The sequence below is a fragment of the Dipodomys ordii genome, unplaced genomic scaffold, assembly GCF_000151885.1.
Source record: "Dipodomys ordii isolate 6190 unplaced genomic scaffold, Dord_2.0 Scaffold47, whole genome shotgun sequence".
NCBI lineage: Eukaryota > Metazoa > Chordata > Mammalia > Rodentia > Heteromyidae > Dipodomys > Dipodomys ordii.
The window spans coordinates 4,134,859-4,152,694 of NW_012267263.1; the positions used below are offsets into that span (position 1 = coordinate 4,134,859).

At 42.5% G+C, this 17,836-nt stretch overlaps 1 protein-coding gene across 1 annotated transcript in view; it reads left to right on the forward strand.

Moving 5' to 3' along the window:
• Vwa3b (von Willebrand factor A domain containing 3B) overlaps window positions 1-17,836 on the forward strand; it is a 192,506-nt gene that overhangs the window by 149,389 nt on the left and 25,281 nt on the right. The window contains exons 25-26 of the mRNA XM_013019731.1: window positions 2,525-2,625; window positions 10,797-11,062. Of these exons, the coding sequence (XP_012875185.1) occupies window positions 2,525-2,625; window positions 10,797-11,062 (367 nt within the window). The remainder of the gene's footprint in view (window positions 1-2,524; window positions 2,626-10,796; window positions 11,063-17,836) is intronic.

A 17,836-nucleotide genomic window follows, 5' to 3' on the forward strand; every position in this document is an offset into this window, starting at 1 on the left:
GGGAGGGAGGGAGAGAGAGAGGGAGGGAGGGAGGGAGGGAGAGGAGAGGAGAGAGAAAGAAAGAAAAAGAGAAGAAAGAAAGAAAGAAAAGAAAGAAAGAAAGAAAGAAAGAAAAGAAAGAAAGGAAAGAAAATGGCTTTTGTTTGGGCAGTGCCTTGCTTTCCCCTGGCACAACTAGATGTTCAAAGCATAGCCCCATCTTGCATGCCCTGTGGTTTTAATTCTGCTTACTATGTGGAGAACACACAGATTGCCCACACTGGCATGGTCCTGGCTTCCTCACACAGTCCTTTGATTCTGGTGGCTTTGCATTAGACAACTGAGTGGGCTAAGGTCCTTGCAGCACCTCCGATCCCACTCCACCCCTTCTCTTTCTTCCTCTGCTTCCCCCTCTCCTGCTTTGTGCTACTCTGCAAGCTCTGTGGCTGTGGCCACCTCCTAAGCCCCTCCCAGCCTTGTCCTCCTCTGCCACCTTGTGGCCTGCTTCCTGGGTGAACCACCTCCATTCTTGTGTTGGTGTGTCAGTCGCTTTTCCCTCCTTGCATTTCATAGCTTATTCCTTCTAAATAGCTCCCTCCATGAGAACCACAGACATCTCAAAGTCAAGGTGGCAGAGGTAGAGTTGTCACCTTGCCCATAGATGCCTTCCTCCTCCTAGCTTCCCTTGATTGCGGAGTGCCATTGCCGGATATCTATCTCATTCCTGCCTTGGAGATAAGGGGCACAGGGATGATGTGTGGAGCAGAATAGAAAGAGCATGGGCTGTATTTTTTGTTGTTGTTGTTAGAAGTCCAGCAAAGATTTGTTTATCAAGGCAGAACAAAGCAGGGAAAAATAAAAAGCAAAAGGAATAATCCTTTGCCCAAGACTACTTGTACCTTCTAAACGGGAATTCCAGTCCGGCTGTGCCTTTTTAAAAGACCTGTGTTTTGTAATTACTGAATGCTCGCTCTGCCTTTTGTTGGTTATGTGACCTGAGCAGGTTGCTTTATCTCTCTGAGCTCTAGTTTCAGCATATTTTATGTGTGTGTGTGTGTGTGTGTGTGTGTGTGTCTGTCTGTCTGTCTGTCTGTCTGTCTATCATCTTTCTCTCCGTCTTTCTCTGTATCTGTTTTAGCAGGATGATTGTGAGGCTTACATTAAAACTTCGCATTTCTTGTCTAACATTGTTACTCATTACCTTACTTATGTAACTGTAGCCCCTCTGTACAGCACCTTTACAACAAAATAAAATCAAAGTTTTGGTCGTGGGGCTTGAACTCTGGGCCTGGGCGCTGTCCCTCAGCTCTTCAGCTCAAGGCAAGCACTCTACCACTTGAGCCACAGCGCCACTTCGGATTTTCTGGTGGTTAGTGTTAGATAAGAGTCTCATGGCCTTTCCTGCCTAGGCTGGCTTTGAACTGTGATCCTCAGATGTCAGCCTCCTGAGTAGCTAGGATTACAGGTGTGAGCCATCAATGTCTGGCTAAATGCGAGTTATAGGCAGTAACAACTGAATCCTTAACACACTGTTAATAGGCACTATTAACCCCATTTTAAGGTAAAGAAGTTGAAGCAGAAAAGTTAAGTTGCAAACCTGGTTAAGCAATTGTGCAGGTGCTTGAAGTCAGACCATCTGACTCTGTTGCCTGAGCTCTAAATCACTGCCCCCAGCTGAATCTGAATATCCAGTAAAACTGGGAATTAGCATCAGGTGTTTCTATTGCAGGGGATTAGGGATGGGGTGCTTGATAAACTATGGCTCCTGGGAAATGTGAAGACTCTTAAGGACTGTGACAACAGAAGCACTATATCTGATTTGACAGAACAAGAGGGAATGTGGTATCTTCCCATCAACTCATGAAAACAAAGCCATCTGGAAGAGCAGAACACAAGGAAGCATTGGGAGCATATGGCACTGCTCTGAGGATGTCTACTATGGAAAGGGAAAAAGCAAACCAAAGGATATTGAACAGATGCTCCCAGGCATAGCCCAGAGGCAGGGAGAGATCAGGAACTGGGCCTAGATCCCTAAGGAAAAGATTTAGAGCCCAAGGAAGGAGTCTACCCACAGGAAGGGGCTCCATGGGATTACAGTAGTATGGTCATGGGGAAGGACATGGGTTCTAATAGAGATTCTAGCAGACTAGAAAAGGCTGAAGGTAGGCATTCAACAAAGAAGTAGTGATTACAGTTGTACAGGAAACAGATGGCCAAGACTGCAACAAAGATGGGAAGGAAGGTGATTAAAAGGTGTGTGTGTGTGTGTGTGTGTGTGTGTGTGTGTGTGTGTGTGTGTGTGTATCCACACATTCAGAACAGAGCTGGCATCAGAATTTGAAGAAATGAGTGAGAACAGAACAATAACTTTTATTTAGCAAATAACCATTAAGAAAGGCTCTGGAGTTAACCTGCTCTCTTAAGTGTCACCTTGAATAAGATAACAACTGGTAGCTATTATAATAGTTTGAACTAGAATAAAATTATTTATGAATGGTGGGCTTTTCTGATTTAAATTAAATGAAGTCTTTTGCTATTATTACAGGAATTTTGCCCTCGGAGTTCACTTATTAAGATCAGCCAAAACAAATACGTTCTCGCTTGCTCTCATATAAAGTCACCCCCAATTCAGGATTCTTCAAAAATGTAAGTACACTCTTTTTTTTTTTTTTGGTCCCACATGGGGCTTGAACTCTGGGACCTGGGCACCGTCCCTCAGCTCTTTAGCTCAAGGCTAGCGCTCTACCACTTGAGCCACTGCACCACTTCCGATTTTCTGGTGGTTAATTGGAGATAAGGGTCTCATGGACTTTCCTTCCTGGGCTGGCTTTGAACTGTGATCCTCATATCTCAGCCCCCTGAGTAGTTAGGATTACAGGTGTGAGCCACCAGTGCCCAGCTAGAAGCTCCCTGAGCTTGTGGTGTTTTTTTGTTTTGTTTTGTTGTTGTTGTTGTTTTGGTCTGTCATGGGGCTTGAACTCTGGGCCTGGGCACTGTCCTCAGCTCTTCAGCTCAAGGTGAGTACTCTACCACTTGAGCCACTTCCAGCTTTTTGGTTGTTAATTGGAGATAAGAATCTCATGGGATTTCCTCCCAGGCTGGCTTCAAATTGCAATCCTTAGATCTCAGCCTTCTGAGTAGCTAGGATAATTAATGCCTGGCTTATGGCATACTTTTTAACTGTTCTTTATTCCTCTACCTTGTTCTGATCTTAAAGTAACATTACTTTTCTGGCCCTTCAGAAAAGCATTAATCCTGTCATAAATATAAAGGTATTGCTCCCATTTATTTGTAAGGATTCAAGGTTTTCTGATTAAGTTAGACTTGGGAATAGTCACTTACCTATCTAGGAGGTAGAAGTCAGTTGCTACCATGGCTTGCCCATGGCCAAATGAGTATAAAAGTGAGCTGGTGGGTAGTAGTTCCCAGGGGCTGAAGTGGAGTGAAAAAATTTTTCATCTGAAGCAGTGGGATTGCTAAGAACTGTCAGGATGGCTTGCTTAGTCCAGTATCAGTAGGAAAAACTTAAGGCACCATGGAGCCAGAAAGAACATCAGTGTTGGAGTCACAGAGCCATAAATTTAGAGCCAAAGGCACAGAAAGGGATGTATAGATTGGAGCAAAGGTTGTGGAAATGGATTCAGGAAATGCCTTTCAATTGCATTGAGAGTTGATGGCTTGTCTTTGGGAGCTGACCTGTATTCATTCCATGGTGTTCATTCTAGAAATCATTATGCATTTTCTCCCTTCCCTTCTTACCTCCTATCTTTTGGCATGTGGGAATATCTTTCTTTCTCCAGGATGTAAAAAATTAGTGTCCCTCCCCTCATCCAAGGCCCATCAGCCTTCAGAAGCCTATCCTTGGTTACCTTGAGTCTTGGGTCCATACCCTCTGGGTTATCCCTGAATTATTCTATTGTACCCTTAGTTAGTTCCTCTCCATAAGACCTTCACCTTAGATGGAGGAGAAAAGAGTTTGTTTCCTTTACTTACACACACACACACACACACACACACACACACATACACACACACCAAAATGCAAAAGCCTCGTGGCTCTGCAGTATGGTCTAGCACCCTCCTTCCCTTCTCTGCTAATCTCTCTGTGCATGCAGATGGACTTCAATCTCCATTCTCTTGCCTCCTATTCATCTTTAAGCTTTACCACTCAGAAAGTTTCCACAAAGCCCACAGGGACCTCCCTCATGCCCAAGCCAATGTGCCCTCCCCTTCCTGACCATGCTAATCCTCAGGCTTTCAATTAATACTGTAAACCTCTCCTTTCTTCCCCACCTGGCTCCTCTGAGGAGTTGCTGTGGCCCTCTCTAGACCTTTTTGCCTACATGATTTTGTCCGCACCATGGCTTCCGGGACCCATGTACACTGCAGACCCCATAGATCCTTTTCCAACCTAGACACTTTTCCTGGGTTCTTGCATCAGGTTCACAGACCTTGACAGTAGTAGCCTGTGATGGTATTTTTGCAAGTTACTCAGGTGGCTATAAGGTGCAGCCATGGCAGACAACTACAGCAGAAAGGGCGCTGGGAACTCAGGGTATATATCACTTAGATTACCTAGCATCTTAGTTTGTGCCTTCATCTCTAGGACTAGGGTAGTAGGAGGATGGGGAATGTCTATTGCTGCACCTGGTGTAAAACAGGTATTCAGCATGTGGCAGAAATAGCATGCTTTCCAGCCCTTCACTTGCTATTTCTGCCTGAGTGCACAGAAGTTCAAGTTCAGCACATCTAAACAGGACTCAAGTTCCATCCAAATCGGCTTATATCTCAGCTTTCCTCATCTCATTTTGCTTTTCCATCCTCAGTCACAGAATTGTCCAAACAGGAATCTACTGGCCTCTTCATGTCATTCACCCATCACACCTCAACTGCCTCTAAGTCTTAGTTGACCTGGCTTGCAGATATTTCTCAGTTCCTTGTACCAGTTCTGCTTTAGGTCAAGAGCCGTCTTTTCCCTGCCTCAACCTCTATCTTCTCCCTGAGGACTGACCAGAGTAATCCTCCCATGCCAGTTTGCTCTTGCAGCTCTCCCACTTAAAAATCCCTCAGAGCCTCCTCTTACCCTCCTTCCCATATATACCTTTAACAATGCCTCTGCCATTTCCTAGCCTAGCTTAGCCTCTTAAATTTTGGTCTGTTCTTGCCTACTTCCCTAGCCTTCAACCTCTTTTTGGTCTGATCCTGCCTACTGCCCTAGCCTTTAGCCTCTTTTTAGTCTGATCCTGCCTACTTTCCTAGCCTTATTAGTTTCTAGCCAACCCCACATAACCTCCACAACACACTTAACACTCTTGAAAAAAGTTGCATTTATACACACACACACACACACACACACACACACACACCATGCTTTTTTAGGTCTTTGTGCCTTTGTACAGACTAATATTCCTTCCCTGGAATGCTGTTCCTTGCCTTAGACCATTTATGAAATTCCTAGATTAAACTCAATCATCCTGGCACCCAGCCTTCTTGTAGTAAAATAATCCTACTGCATATTTTGGAAGTTTTTATTAAAGGAATTTTCCCTTGTCTTAGACTTAATATTGCTTTAATAAAATGCCTAAGGCTAAATAGTTCATAAAGAGGCCTATTTAACTCACAATTTTGAAGATTGAAAGTCCAAGATTAAGGGGCCCAGTATATCTGGCTTCTACTTCTTGATGGATGGTGGAACACAGTAAAAAATTTAAAAGTTAAAATAAAAAATTAAAATACAAATAATTTTTTAAGTCAGGAAGGAAAATATTTCGATGATGAAGGGCTTAAAATTGATCCCATATGGCCAAAGCTGATACAACCCAAGTTTTGACATCTAAGTCTTTTGAAGACTTTTAATATGGTCAGCATGTAAAATATATTAATCCATATTACCAAATTCCAAATGATTAATTAGCATTATTTAAATGACTAATTAGTATTAAGGCCACCATTTTTATAGATGTGAACCAGTGAGGCTGGTGCCAATTTCCTCTTTCCTCTGACACCACAGCTGAGAGTGAGTCTTCACTAGAGGGAAATAATTACTCATCTCTTTCCCTTCCCCTCAGTAGCATCCCCAAATTTCCTCTGTATTCTGTGGCATCACAGATGTCATAGATGTCTGTTCTAGGTTTTAATATTCCCTTACCTCTCTGTAACTTTCTTCGTCTAGAAAACATACATGTAATTTCCCTTGGGCGATCTCAATAACCTCAAGAAGGAAACAGAACAAGAGGACTTCTCCCTCATTTGGCATCTTCTGTCCTTATCCACAAGGGGACACAGACCATGTTCTTTCCTTCCTTGCTGCCTTCCCTGGGGTCCTGTTCACCTCAGGGACCTTAGGCCTGGGGCTGATTGTGGGACAAACCTAGTGGGTCTGTCCCTGCTTTTCTACAGCTTGCATGATCCCAATGATCTTCCTTTGTTTCTACAGAATGTAGACCTGGGTTCTTTTACTTTCTTCATTCACAGAATTAAAGTGGTGGGTGCTTCTAATCTGCTATCCTGCCCTGCTTCTTTTAACCTGGTGGATTCACTGCTCTGGCTTCTGGCTTTCTCAGTAAGCTGGTTCTACTAGGTATTGTCAGCCACCCACAGATGGGACTCTGTCAGGTTTCAGCTGAATCCACACATCTGGTTGCTGGAAATCCCTCCAGCAGAGGGATCTTCCCTTCATTCTTGACCCAGTAAGGTAGCAAATTAACCCTTGAAGACTCTCCTTTAAGAAGACTCTTTAGAAAGAATGCCATATTTCTTTTTTAAAAAAATAGTAACATTCCATACATGATCTTAGAAAAGCCAAATAGAACTCATTATTTGCTTTGTGCTCCAGAGAAACTATTAGGCATCTAAAGGAAAATTGTTGGATCTTGAGATCCTGAAGTCAGGGAATCTTTTTCTGTGTTACTTGTCATTGTGTGGTGTTGGGGACATGGTCATATGAGGCTCCAGGATGTAAGACATCCCCCCACCAGGGCTTGAATGTAGTTTGGCTATGTCTGGGTCAGGTCTCCAAATGCTGTCATATAAAATATTAGCCTCACACATCTCTCTTTTGAGCAGTGAATAACTTCCACTGAAGTCATTAGATTCAGGAGCAAGTCCCAATGGAAGTGCTAATTCCCATATAGTTTAACCCTCTATGTGCTGCGATGGCACATTGTCTTTCTAATAGCAGCAAAATTAAGCCATTAACTGGAACTTCAGGTTTAAGCACTGCCACTGACATTACACGAGATAAATCATTTCCCTTAGTCCAACTTGGTCACTCCCAACAATTTTTCCCATAATGACAGCAGTGCACTTTAAATCTTTAAGCCTATGTATGTCTCTAGCTCCTTTTTCATTTCTTCTCTTCAAATTAGAAGTATCATTTTGAAAAATGAGTGGTTCAGCTAGAAACCTTTTCTACAAATGTCCTAGATTATATATGAGGACAAGTGCCATTTCCTGCTTTCAGGAGGCATGCTGCAGTGTTCTTAGGACAAGAAAGTATAGTCATAGAGATTCGCTAACCTTCAAGGCCAGTGTCAAAGTGTCAGTCTCTTCATTTTTTGCCCCTTCAATTTTTAAAACTCAAAGACCTCCTGTCCCTCCTTAGACATAATATAATATACAAATTGAGGATTTCTAACCTGAACATCCAAAATCTGATGTGCTCCAAAATCATGTTGAGCTTCAACAAGATGCCACGAGTGGAAAGTTCCACACTTGACCTCATACGATAGATTACAGTCAAAATTCAGGCACACTTAAAATGTATAGTATAAAATTATCCTACGCAAGGGGCACATGCAACACAAATAAGTTTGGTGTTTAGACTTGGTTCATATAGCCAAAGTATCTTGTTAGGTATATGCCAAAACTTTTTTTTTTAAATCCAAAATCTGAAACAATTCTAGATGCTTAACCTGTATTCAACCAAATCTATAACAGCCACAATTACTGAGGCACCTAATTTAAGCTGTTTTGATATGACATTGTTTGGGGGGGGGAGTCATTTATTGGATCATTTCCAGGCATGGTTATGCAAATTCCCCACTGGCCAGGAGTCAGGATGATGGCAGCCTTTCCCTTTTCCACAGAATGTGCACCAAGAAACAGAGTGAGGTGTTTGGAAGAGGGGATTAACATGTCCACATCAGCTGGGAATGGCAGTGGACACCTGTAATACCAGTATATTCAGGAGACTGGAGTAGGAGGGTCACAAGCCCAGACCAGCCTGAGTTACATAGAGAGAGTCCTTGCCTTAACCATACCTCACCACCAAAAAAAAAAAGAAAGAAAAGAGGGCTGGGAAGGTGGCTCAGTAGTAGAGCCCTTGCCTTACATGCTTGAGGCCCTGGGTTCTAGTCCTCAGTACCACATAAGCAGAAAAAGCCGGAAGTGGTGCTGTGGCTTAAGTGGTAGAGCGCTAGCCTTGAGGTGAAGAGCTCAGGGACAGCACCCAGGCCCAGAATTCAGGCCCCATGACTGACCAAAAAAAAAAAAGAAAAGAAAAGAAAAAAACAGACACACACACAGATCCTACTCTGTTCCCAACCCTCACCCCATTTAAGGGAATATTCCCTTGTTGAAATGTTTTCAACTTGGTCAAGGTCAGCCATTCTGAAGAGTGAAATACAGTAAATAATTAGTATAAAGCATTTTCTTGATCAAAACCCCTTGTCCTGCTTTTTGGTCTAATCAGCAAACTAGTATTTTTTTTTATTCTTGCAAAAGTAACATATAGTTCATATAACTTAGAAATTAAAAACAATTCAAAAAATACAGAAAATGAGGCTGAGAATGTGGCTTAGTGATAGAGTACTTGCCTAGCATGCATGAAGCCCTGGGTTCGATTCCTCAGTACCATATCATTATTCTTCCTTGCCATATGCCACATTTGTAAAATTGTTTCTAAATAGGAGGAGGGGGATGAATAAAGTGGGGAGTTAGTTTTTTTAAGATTTTTAAAATTTTGTTATTATAATGATGATGTACAGAGTGATTGTTACATAAGTCAGGTAGCTTTTTATTTTTATTTTTCTGGTACTGGGACTTGAACTCCCAGACCTGAGTGTTCACTCAGGTGATACTCTACCACATGAGCCACAGCACTATTTCTTGCTTTCTTGCTGGTTAATTGGAGATAAGAGACTTTTCTGCCTGGTCTAGCTTCATACCTCAATCCTCAGATTTTAGACTCCTGAGTAGCTAGGATTATAGGTGTGAACCACCAGAACCCAGCAAGTTGGGTTTTGATCCTAGAAATGTGGAGTGGGTATTTAGCAATTCCAAAAATGGACCCAGTCCCTTCTGAAGAGCGAGGAAGACACAGAGATAACTGATTTCTACTAATCTTTGCATATTCATAACCTTAACAGCAAACATGGAAATAGAATATGCATTCTGCTTTTGTATCATTTTTCCCACTTAACAGTGTATAGTTTGTTTCTTTCTGTAACAATGTTATCTCTTATTTCATTATTGCCTAATTATTTCATTATAACTTTCTATGTGACTGTGAAACTGTTGGTCTCTTCCTCTTCCTCCTCCTCCTCTATCCATCCATCCTCCAATCTTCCAAAGTTGCTATTGGCAGGTAGGTAGGGTCTTTCACTGCCTTATTCTTTGGGCACTTTGAATATGTCTAGAAAACTTTCCATTGTGGTCTGGAGAATTTGGTTTGTGATTTCACAGAATGATCTTAGGAAATGTAACTTTGAAGAGTGATTTCACAATGTGTGCAAGCACCTGGCATTACAGAACTCCTACAACCACATAAGCCACGGCCTCACCTTTGAAGGTGGCTTGTCTGTGGCCTCCCAGTTACTATTATTGCTCAGGACTTTTTTTAATCTTACAAGTCTTTGGTAATCATTGAAAATTAATATGTGGTGAATCTCAATCTCTTGGAGAAGGATTTGAATGCTGGAATTTTCTATTTGGAAATTCTTTCCTGAGTTTTGTTATCTTTTTCCTGACATTTCCCAGAACGATCTGAAACAACATAAAGACCTACAGTTATTCAGAGTAAGAACAACACTTAAGGAGTAAAGGCAGGGAGATCAAGGTGGCTGGTATAGATATGGGAACAAAGTAAGGTTTAATAGCAATTAGCTGGTTCCCTTAACTTATCCTGACAGCTCTGAAAAAAAGGTGAGACCACCCCAAACAGCCATGGTGGGGGATGGCCGGGACAGGGTCAAGGTGTCCCCAAGACACCTTGAAGGACAACACTTCTGAATTAATAACTTTTGCTCATTTTCTAAATAATATGCGGCTCTATGACTTCATAGTCATGCCTACGTTTTTTCAATCAAATATAATGTAAAGTCAGCTCACAGTTGGCATTTCAGAAAGTGTTCCTAATGTTCCATGATGAATCAAGTCATTAGAGAAGCCAGGGCGATGGCAGGTCTCTGGTATATGCTGTAGTTCAGGGCTGAAACGGGTTGTGAGGGGGACAAACTTGGCACCTCAGAGTGGACACCATCAATGCTGAGGCATGTCCAGGAACTTCCAGAGTGGAGTTGTTTCTTCATTGACATAGCCAGGCAGGACCAATCCAGGTGGTTAGATTTTACCTGGCCCCCAGACACCAAAGGTTTGCTGAAGGAAATTGAGTGGAATGAATCCCAGCCTGAAGTATCCAGCCCTCAGGACAGTGGACAAAAAGCCAAGAAATCTCTTGGTGCTGGTTTGGAACATCTCTGGGGCTATCAAAGCCATCAAAACCAGGGCATCTCTGATATCTCTCTCTCTCTCTCTCTCTCTCTCTCTCTCTCCCTCCCTCCTTCCCTCTTCTCTTTCTTTATATCTCTTCTATCTAGAGAGAATGAGGAGGCAAGGAACTCTACTTTCCGGACAACAAAAGAAGTTGACACTGAAGATTTAAAAGATCTGAGAAAGAAGAAGAGGAAACCTTCCAAGAGGCTACCTGTCCAGGAGACAGTGACCTCGGACTCAGACAACTCTTCCCATGACAACAGGTCCCAAGAGTCTCACTCCAAGACACACCCGAAGCCCAGGGTGGGATATGGGGGGCAACACGGTGCATCCCTAGAGCACTCTGAAATCCCTTTCAAGAACAGTCAAGGTAAGCCAGGAGCAGGAGCCAGTGGCTCACACTTATAATCTTAGCTACTCAGGAGACTGAGATCTGATAATCATGGTTCAAAGCCAGTCTGGGCAAGAATGTCCAAGACACTCTTATCACTAGTTAACCAGCAAAAAGCTGGAAGTAGAACTATGGCTCAAGTTGTAGAGCACCAGCCTTGAGCATAAAAACTAAGGGATAGTGCCCAAGCCCTAAGGTCAAGCCCTAGCACTGGCACCAAAAAAATATGAATGAGATTCCCCAGATTCCAGGTTATTGTAGGACTCAGCCCAACAAAAACACTAACTCACTGAAGTTATGCTAACATCTGCTTCCCCAGAAAAGACCCTCAGCCTGAGGATCAGAACCCGCCCAGCCTCTCCTTTGTTGCCTCCCAACTACCTGGAGCACACAGGCCCTGCCCCGCCCTCTTTGAGCCACCCACAGCAGCAAAAAGCTGAGGACTTGGCTGAGAAACGTTAAAACAGGCTGGTGGCAACTAAATTTAAGTGAGCCAGCATTCCTTCTGTGCTATTCAGACCTCAGCCACTCAGCCCTGTGGAGCAAGCCCCTCTTCTGAGGTAAGGCCACACTTCATTCTACTTTGGGTAACTGAGGTCCAGTTCTCCTCTTCTTGAGGCTTTTCTGCCTGTTTGAGCTTCTGGCTTCCCCTGACGATTCTTCATGTTGTTTTCCTTCCACTCTCCCATCCTCACAACCTCCCAACCTCACCAGGTTTCCGGTATCTTCTAGTACACCTAGTTCTAACCCAACCAGATTGCTGTCAGGATTTTCGATTTGGGGGAGGAGTCAATTTACCTAGAATCCAAGCCTGTCACCTTGTTTTAAATTGATTATCCCATCTGAATTAGGGGTTTGTCATTCGATATGAGGACTGAACAACTGGTAAATTTCTCCTCTGAGATTCGTAAGACTGAACACACTCTACATTATTGCTTTCTGGACATTTTAAATTGAGCCTTCTCTAATTATTTTTGTCTGTAGTCTGTTGTAGGTCCCTCTGAGTGCCGAACCAGAATAAAGACTCTTACATTGAAACACTTCAAAATTAGTGGGCTGTTCAAGTGTTAGTATTTTCTTTGAACACATTTTTACAATAGCATATTTTGAACTAGCTCTCACCAACTATCTTTTTTCTGGGTGGTCATAGTCCTTGAAGCTAGATAAAAATAGTATTAATAAAAAATGGAGGACAGAGTTCTAATACTATAAAAAGTCACAATTTAGATAAAGGTAGTATTCACATTTCTGAAAGCTAGTAGTCACCAGGGTTATACTGTGAATAAATTAATGAAGAAATTCACTTCAAAAAATTACAAAGCTTCAGCATCAACCTAAAACTAGCAATTCAATGAGGAAAGAATGAGCCAAGCAAAGACTAAAACAAGGCAGGAAAGCTGGGTGCAGTGGATCAAGTCTTTCATCCTAGCTACTTGGGAAGCAGAGATTGGAGGATCGAAGTTCCAGGCCAGCCCAGGCAAAAAATAAAAGTTCATCAGACTCCATCTGGACCACTGGCTGGACATGGTGGCCACATGTCTGTCATCTCACAATGGTTTGGCAAGATGGTAGTGTACACCTGACATTCCAGCAACTCAGGGAAGCACTAACAGGAAAGGATCACCATCCATCTGTCTGTCCCTAGCATAAAGCATGGCTCTACTTTGAAAATATGAATGAAAAAAGAGCTAGTGGGGTGGTTACCGTGGCAAAGTGCCTGCCTAGCAAGCCATGAGTTTGAACTCACACACTGGCAAAAACAAAACAAAACAAAAAGAAAATCCAGTTGTAGTGAACATGTAACCCCATATGCAGTTTTCTTCAGTTATCCAATAAGTAATTGAGTAGGAAGTAATTTTCATTTCATTTTCCTTTTTCATTCTTTATGTGATATGTTTGATGATAAGGCCTGGTTCAATGAACAAGGAAATGGCAACTACAATAAAGTATTTCCACTTCTAGCCAATATGGAGTAACAAGCTAGATTTACACTGCCACCCAAAGCAACTAACATCATCTGATAAAACATATGGAGCCAAGCACCAGTGGCTCACACTTGTAATCCAGTTATGATCATGAAGCTGAGATCTGAGGATTGAGGTTCAGAGTCAGCGTAGGCAGCAAAGTCCATGAGACTCCTATTTCCAATTAACTAGCAAAAAGCCAGAAGTAGAACTATGGCTCTAGTGTGCCTTGAGCAAAAAAGAGAAAAAACAAACTCAGAGACAGAGCCTAGGCCCCAAGTTCAAGCACCAGAACTGACACAAAACAAGAAATCATATAGAAGGCTTGGAAGTGTGGCTCAGTTTGTAGAGCACTAGCCAATGAGTGAAAGAAGAAGGTAGTGAGTTTAGTCCCAGTCTTAGACCTAAAAAAAAAAAAAAAAAAAAAAAAAAGCATATGAAACAGAAGTTTCCAAAGCTTTGGCCACCAGGCAATAAAGGGCAACAATCTTTGAGAGGCAAATGGGGTAAGCCTCATGAGTGTTCTAGCTTATTCTTTGGCTGTAGCCAAAGAAAAGAAGAGCCCAGGAAAAGCCTGGTAGCCTCCTAAGTTGAGGAGATAGAACTAGGATTCTAAGATCACCAAGGAAGCTGGAGTTCACAGGGCAGAGCATTGGAGAGCAGAGAGGGAACTCTGAAGATGGTAGAGGAGTCTCTGAATCTTCCTCAGTACTGATCAGCATGGCTAGGAGGAAATTCTCCAATGCTGGAGAAACCACCCAAAAAGATTAGAAGAAGCAATCACTATAGCTTGAGCCAGAGCAGAAAATCTCAATATTCCAAAGAGTTTGTTTAGGAGAGCAAACCCAACCTTAGAGTAAATGCTTCTCTGGTTCCAAGTAACAAAGATTTAAAAAGCAAGACCTGAAACTCCCAACACCTCTCTGCTTCTAGTCTCTACATGAATAAGAATGATTTACCCCTGCCAGCAATTCAAATGATACTTTGTACATGTGAATCGTGGCCTTTACTTTTGGCCTTAACCTCAAAGGATCCAACCAGTCTTAGATAGAAGATACTCAGGGAAAAACATTGTATCTCTACTGAACATGCACAGACTTTTTTGTTTTATGTTACTGTTTCCTAAAGAATAATGAGTATTTACATTGCATTAGGTGTTATAAGTCCTCTAGAGATGATTTCAAGAATACAGGATGTGTGCAGGTTCTATGCTAATACCATTTCATTTTTTGGTGTTTTTTTATTGTGATTAAGTGATTACATAATTTCCCAAATTTCACAGTATTGTGGAATAATGATGCTCATTTAAAGTTACAAGCTCATTCTAACTTTCCTGGAGCAAATTGTCTATTACGGATACTCTATCATTTTAAATAAGGGTCTTGTGCATCTTCAGATTTTTTTTATCCACACAATCAGAGGAGCCAGTACCCTGAAAGAACTGACACACATTGGAAGTTTAAAACAGAATCCAGGACCCTATTCCCAGAGATTTCAGTTCCTAGATCTGAGGTGGTACCTAGCATTCCACACCCTCCACAAACTCCTGAATGGGAACCTCAGTAAATCATACTTGGGAACCCAAGAAGGTTGTGAAAGAGAAGATAGGCCTACTGGTATGCTTCACACCTCTCAGGCCTGAGCCCAACCCATCCCCAAAGAGTTCAGCAGCCTCCAAGTGGAGTGTTAGCCCATTTCACTTCTTTTCTTGACTGCCTGGCTGGTGATCCTTCCAGAAGGTCCTCTCCGCACCTTAAATGAAACACCACCACCCCTTGCAACACTTTCTCAGAGGGCTGCTGAATGGATATAATTCTGAATCTTTTCAGTAAGTGGAGCTGTGTGCAAATCTCCTGTGTTTGCCATCCTGTACCATCATACTCCCGGAACCCAGGGCCATGTTGGGCAGACATAGCTACAAAGAGACTAAAAATTGATCCCAGGAAGTAGTCACTGGTAAACTTTGAGCTAGTTAGCCCCTATTCTGTGTCCCAGATTCTTTACCTGTTCATTGGGCAGGTCTGAGAAATGGGGTCAGGTGACCTACTTCAGCCAACAATCCCTAAATAACTTTCCAGGTCAACATACCATGATCCCTCTCCTCATTTTTCTCAAACTAAAATAGGTATTAATATCAATTGTAACCTTTCAGTTAGTCCACATTGAAAAAAGGCATACCTCGTCTGCAACTTCCTGGACAACTTATCAAATATGTTACCAGAAAGTTTAGGGCAGCTAAACATCATCTTGCATCTTGCAAAAGAAAAATTTAGGAAAGGCTCAAACATAAGGTGATAGAAAAGTTTATTACAAGAGAAATATGACTGAGAAAGAGAGCATGTAGCTTGGACATGCCACAGGAAAGACGTAAGTTGAGCCCAGTTCTGCCACCCTGGGCTCTCTTCCACCGTCTCCTCATTACAGAGCTGGGCCTTGAGTTAAATGGTTAGAACTGGATGGCTTTCTGATTGGTGGGTCTCCTTTCTGATTCCTCTTAAGTTTATGACCCTAAAGAATGTCTGTCCCATCCTTAGTTCTACATTTATTATTCTTTTATAACCCCTGCCCTGAGGGAGAGAGAGAAACTGTTGGGTAGATAGGGATAAAAAGTGGTCAACAGCCGGGCATGAGTGGTTCATGTCTGTAATCCTAACTACTCAGGAGGCTGAGACCTGAGGATTGTGGTTCAGAGCCAGCCCAGACCCTAACCCCCCCCCAAAAAACAAAAATCAGTGACTTTTATCTCCAATTAGCCACCATAAGGCAAGAAATAGGGCTGTGGATCAAGTGGTAGAGTGTCAGGCTGTGAGAAGAAGCAATCTTTTCTGTCAAACTAAAATGTCTCCATCTCATAACCAGTCACACTATATACTGATATTTCCTGGAATTATCATCATCTGTGTTGTTAGTGACCAGCCAGTCATGTCAGATGTATAAATCTTTGTCAATGAAATTAAAGAATAGACCTTGCCTTGAGTGGGAATTTTCCACTGACTTTACTCACTTCCTCCTTGTAACCATTCCTAGCCTGGTTCCCAGCCCTGTGCCCAGCCAGCCGTAATGAGCAGAATGTATTCCTTTGCCTCCAAGAGGTACCTCCTTACCCCCACAAGTATGTATCATTTACTGCTGGTTACGAAACTCCCTCACTTCCTTATAATACCCATCACCCTAGTAACCAATTGTAAAGAAAATTGTGACCCTTCCTCCATAACATTGTTATCACCCCTTGGGTTAGGATGAAAACTGAACATAGCATCCTACCTAGCTCTGGAGTGAGAGACCACTTTTCTGTATAGAAGTAAAATGCCTTAATAAAATCTCCTTTATCCTGCCCATGTAATTGCAACCCCTCTGTACAGTATGTTCACAAATAAAATTAAATTAAATTAAAAAATAAATAAAATAAAATCTCCTATCTCTCTTGTGTGTCTCTTCATTTTCTGACACTGGAGAGTCATTTGTGTATTTCCACATGGCCTTGAATGAAAAAGTTAAAGGACAGTGCCTGGGCCCTGAGTTCAAGTACCAGTACTGGCACACACAAAAGTGGCAGATAACATGTGGCTCATTATACTGGTGCTTGTCCCTATAGTGCCTTTGGCTCCAGCTCAAATGTTTCTTCCTCCCATAATGCAATGAGTTCCCACCCAATTGCTCCTTCCCATAATGTCCTGGGTACCCAGTCAACCAATAAAAAGAGCCACAGTGGTACATACAGTAGCCATCGAGCAATCAGCACAAAGGGGAGGAGCAGGGTACTATTATCACCCTTCCAGAAGACTCCATTGGACTCTTCTTTGGGGGCCCTCTCCTCAGTCTTCTACTTGCACTGATTTTCTTTCAAATAAACTTGCTCTCTCTCTGCTTTAAAGATTTTCCTGCCTTTTAATTCCTTAAGGGCAAATAAAACATCCATATCCCTAGACAGTATCACCCCCATTCCTTGTCAGGCAGGTTTTGTTATAGCCTCTGCTATTTGCAAGCTATATAAGCTGCAATTCCCTGTTAGCTTCTCCACACAACTCACAGAATGATAGAATGTGAACTCCCACGGGCATAAGAAAATGATACTCAGCACAAGGTAAGTGGAGGCCATGGTGGCTGGGACGCAGGGTTCAGGAAGGGAGAACTGAAGAGAAGAAGGGTGGGTAAAGGTGGGAGAAGAGGGAGCAGCAGCAGCAAACAAGATCAATTCTTTTGTATATTTACTTTGTGAGGAATCAGAATTCCAATAGAGAAGAAAAATTCCAATAAAGAAGAAAAAAGCTGCCGTTCACAAAGAGCCATATGGAAATGTAAAATATCCTGTCTCCTGTAGAGTACATTATTCATTGCTCTGTGACACTCAAGATATGCATGCTGTGTCCACTCGCGGATAAGCAGGATATATTTGCTGATTTAAATGTCACCTAGATCTTGTGAATAATAAACTCCGTGAGCCATTTCAGAGTGACTGACTCATGTTCCCTGGAAACCTTTCTGTCCTTAGCTCAACCCTCAGGCTAGGGTTTGAAATCCTAGGCACCTGTGCTGACTTTTGCTGTTTGAGTCATTACAAGGCAGCAGAGTCAAAAGCAAGTTCTCTTCCTTGGCAGCTAGTCTGTGGGTCTACCTTGTCTCATATAGCATCATACCTGGTCCCTAGGAAAATCTACTCAGAATGGCCCACATCCTAAAGTCAGCCAGCGACAAATGCTGGAGGGGATGCAGAGAAAGAGGAACCCTGTTATACTGCTGCTGGGAATGTACACTTAAACAACCACTTTGGAAAGCAGTCTGGAGGGTC